The sequence below is a fragment of the Lycium barbarum genome, chromosome 3 (assembly GCF_019175385.1).
Source record: "Lycium barbarum isolate Lr01 chromosome 3, ASM1917538v2, whole genome shotgun sequence".
Taxonomy (NCBI): Eukaryota; Viridiplantae; Streptophyta; class Magnoliopsida; order Solanales; family Solanaceae; genus Lycium; species Lycium barbarum.
The window spans coordinates 7,972,977-7,976,509 of NC_083339.1; the positions used below are offsets into that span (position 1 = coordinate 7,972,977).

The window sequence follows — 3,533 nt, forward strand, 5'->3', positions numbered from 1 at the left end:
TTTACCCTTAATGAAATGATACAGCCACACAAATATCTACGACTTGTTTTAGACCATAGGTTTCAAAAGCTTTTCTTTCATTCTTAAACTCCGTGCCCAGTCAAACCCCTTCACATAAATTGGGACGGGGAGGGAGTAATTATTTTATTTTTGGGTACCGTGCTTTATGATGTTACTTTTGACATCTAAGATATGGGCTTAAGCTTTGACACCTTTTCTCATTTACTTCTATAGATTGTTGCCATCAAGCAACTCGATCGTGATGGATTGCAAGGGAACAGGGAATTTCTTGTTGAAGTGCTGATGCTAAGTCTGTTACACCATCCTAACTTGGTAAATTTAATTGGCTATTGCGCTGATGGAGACCAGAGACTTTTGGTTTATGAATATATGCCACTAGGATCATTGGATGACCATATACATGGTAATCTCCCTTTTAGTAGATAACCTCTTTCATCAGTCTACGTTTTTGGGAGAAAATGACAGAAATGGTCCCTTATAGTTGAAGGTAGGTTGAAAAGTATGCACTGAACATGTTTTGGTCCTTTAAGTTTGTCAAAAGTTGACACTTTTAGTCTCCATTAAATATTTACCGAACTCTATCGGATAGATTTGACGGGGACAATGATAAAAAAGATAATTAGCGAGAACTCAATTTTCGAGGTACACTTTTTGTAGTTTCTGCTGTTCTTAATTTATTTCTAGGTCTGGTGTAACTTTTTGAGGTGTAGTTTCGGCTATCTTTTTAGTGTCTAGCGCAACTTTTTTGTGTTGCATATTTTGGGATTTGATGAGACTTTCTTGATGTTTATGGTTAAATCTTTTTTTCCACTGTTTCCATCAAATCTAACGAACAAAAATTGTTAAAATTTGACGGAGACCTAACGTGTTAGCTTTTGGCTAACTTAAAGGACCAAAACTGTCCAGTGCATGCTTAAGGGACTATTTTGAACCTACCCTCAAACATAAGGGACCATTTCTGTCATTTCTGACATTTTCAGATGAAAGTTGGATTTAAATCGAGTGTTTGCAGATCTTACGCCCGGTAAGCAAGTGCTTGATTGGAACACGAGAATGAGAATTGCAGCTGGAGCAGCAAAAGGCTTAGAATATTTACACGACAGAGCAAGCCCACCTGTAATATACCGTGATTTAAAATGCTCCAACATTTTGCTCGGTGAGGGGTATCATCCGAAGCTATCCGACTTTGGATTGGCCAAGTTGGGGCCAGTCGGAGATAACACCCATGTCTCTACTAGAGTTATGGGCACTTATGGGTACTGTGCTCCAGAGTATGCCATGACCGGTCAGTTAACTTTAAAGTCAGATGTTTACAGCTTTGGTGTTGTCCTCTTGGAGATCATCACTGGAAGGAAAGCGATTGAAAATTCAAAAACTGGAGGAGAGCACAATCTGGTTGCATGGGTAAGATATTTGATTATTATATGCCTTTATCTCGTTGTTTCTGCGGTTGCCTGTTAATTTCTATAAACGACATAAATCAGCGCAATTATAAAACCATGTGTATTTTAAAGTATCTTAAACTAATTGAGTTAAACGCAGTCCATACTTCATAGCTGATGTAATATGATTTTTGGTTAACTATTGAAAAACTTGAGTCTTCTGGAAGATAAAAATTTCCTTCCTTTTTTGCTTAAAACAAAATGCTATTATTATTTTCGCATAGAACTTCAATGCCTGACTGTCTAGATACTGGATGGATATTTTAGAGGCTTCCAGGGTAATCTATCCTTGCAACTTAACTTTTATTCTCATAAACTACTTGGTGATTCTCAGTGTTTTAAAGGCGAAAAGCGCCAAAAAGCTCTAAAATGCATTGGGGCTTAAAGCGTGGGCTTTAATGACGAAAGGCGCAAATGGAGAAAAAATACAAATATGAATGTGTCGTCCAAGACTTATAATTATAAGCATGAATAGCAAATATATGGACAAAGAAGTTGAAAAATAATAATGATAAAATGAAATTTCAATTATTTAGTGTCGCCTCTTCAAGATTACGCTTATTTGCTAGGAAAACTATGTCTCAGATCCTTGATGAGAACATTGAAGCGCCCGCTAAGCGAGGCGAAGTGCTCAACATGTTTTGCGCATCGCTTCAGGGCTTAAGTGCACCTTTGATAACACCTATTTTGAAGCAGATGCATTTGAAAAACTTGAGAACCTACTGGAAGATAAAAAAATTCTTCCTTGTCTCGTTACGACGATCATTCTTGGATAGAACCTATGCTTCTCGGATTCTTCAAAAATGCCGCAGGGTCCGACATGGGTGCAACATCATTTTGGAGAGAGCAACATAGGATAGAATTCCAATACCCGCAACTGTCTAGATACCGGATTGATATTTTAGAGGCTTCCAGGTTAATCTACCCTTGCAGTGAGGTTCAGTTTACTGGAGCACTTAATGTTGGAACCTGGACTTGCCATATTTCATTTATTTTTTGTGCTGGGGTGCGCGTGGGGGGGGGGGGGGGGGGGGAGGGGAAGGGAATTGTAGATTGTTTTTACTGTTAGAAAACCAATATAGAGAGCCAAGTCTAAAGATCATAATCATGCTCTCTTTATCAGGCAAAACCGTTGTTCAAAGATAAGAGAAAATTCTCACAGATGGCTGATCCAATGCTTCAAGGTCAATATCCAGCAAGAGGTTTGTACCAAGCTCTAGCAGTTGCAGCAATGTGCCTTCAGGAGCAACCTAACATGCGTCCGGTCATAGCAGACGTTGTCACAGCTTTATCTTACCTTGCTGCACAAAAAATTGACGGTGATACTCAGGGAGTTCAAAACTTGCGCTGGACACCTGCTACTCCACCTAGAACGAAACGAGATGGTGATAAGCGACAAAAGGGTGGCAGTCATGAACCTAGATGGTGATAGGAGACTGAACAAGTAAATAATATCAAGACATGTAGTTGAAGCTAGTTCAGTACAAACGACAATCAAATGTACCTCAAAACAAGTTCAATCAGACGGAACTGTATTGACATGACCATTGCCCAAAATTTTGTACCTCGGATTTCAGACCAGCTACGCGTAGCTTCCCTAATATCGAGCATGTACTCCCGTATTTGATCTGTGTTAGTGCATTTTATATTTTTGCTCATTTCCTGGTACCCTTGCATAGCATGGGAAGGTATTTTTATTGTAGAAGCAGGCATCCCTTACGATTTCCGTGTGCAAGTATTGTATTGTGAAAAGGCAAATTATGATGTATAATTACAGAATCGTGATTGTATTTATATTCTTTTTAGCCATAAGAGATGGTATACAACTCCTTTGTGTTGTCTTCCTCAGTGACATTTCACTTTTTGTACCTTTCATTGTTTCATCGTGGAAAGTGTAAGCATGCTAACCAGTTGATATTAGTATATCCGGTCGTTAAGTGATTGGTCTAGTATTTCCTGAACTTTCAATTTTTTGCTCCAGGCTATTAAAGTCATATACTCAACTCTTAGCCTTTTTGTTATCGATGGATCAAGCTATGATGCCTGTTTATGCCAGTTATGTTATTGGAA

At 38.7% G+C, this 3,533-nt stretch overlaps 1 protein-coding gene across 1 annotated transcript in view; it reads left to right on the forward strand.

The window, feature by feature from the left end:
- LOC132630124 (probable serine/threonine-protein kinase PBL7) overlaps nucleotides 1–3,311 on the forward strand; it is a 22,171-nt gene extending 18,860 nt beyond the window's left edge. The window contains exons 3-5 of the mRNA XM_060345673.1: nucleotides 235–424; nucleotides 1,034–1,425; nucleotides 2,587–3,311. Coding sequence (XP_060201656.1) covers nucleotides 235–424; nucleotides 1,034–1,425; nucleotides 2,587–2,892 — 888 coding nt within the window. The 3' untranslated portion in view covers nucleotides 2,893–3,311. The remainder of the gene's footprint in view (nucleotides 1–234; nucleotides 425–1,033; nucleotides 1,426–2,586) is intronic.
- The last annotated feature ends 222 nt before the right edge of the window (nucleotides 3,312–3,533 follow it).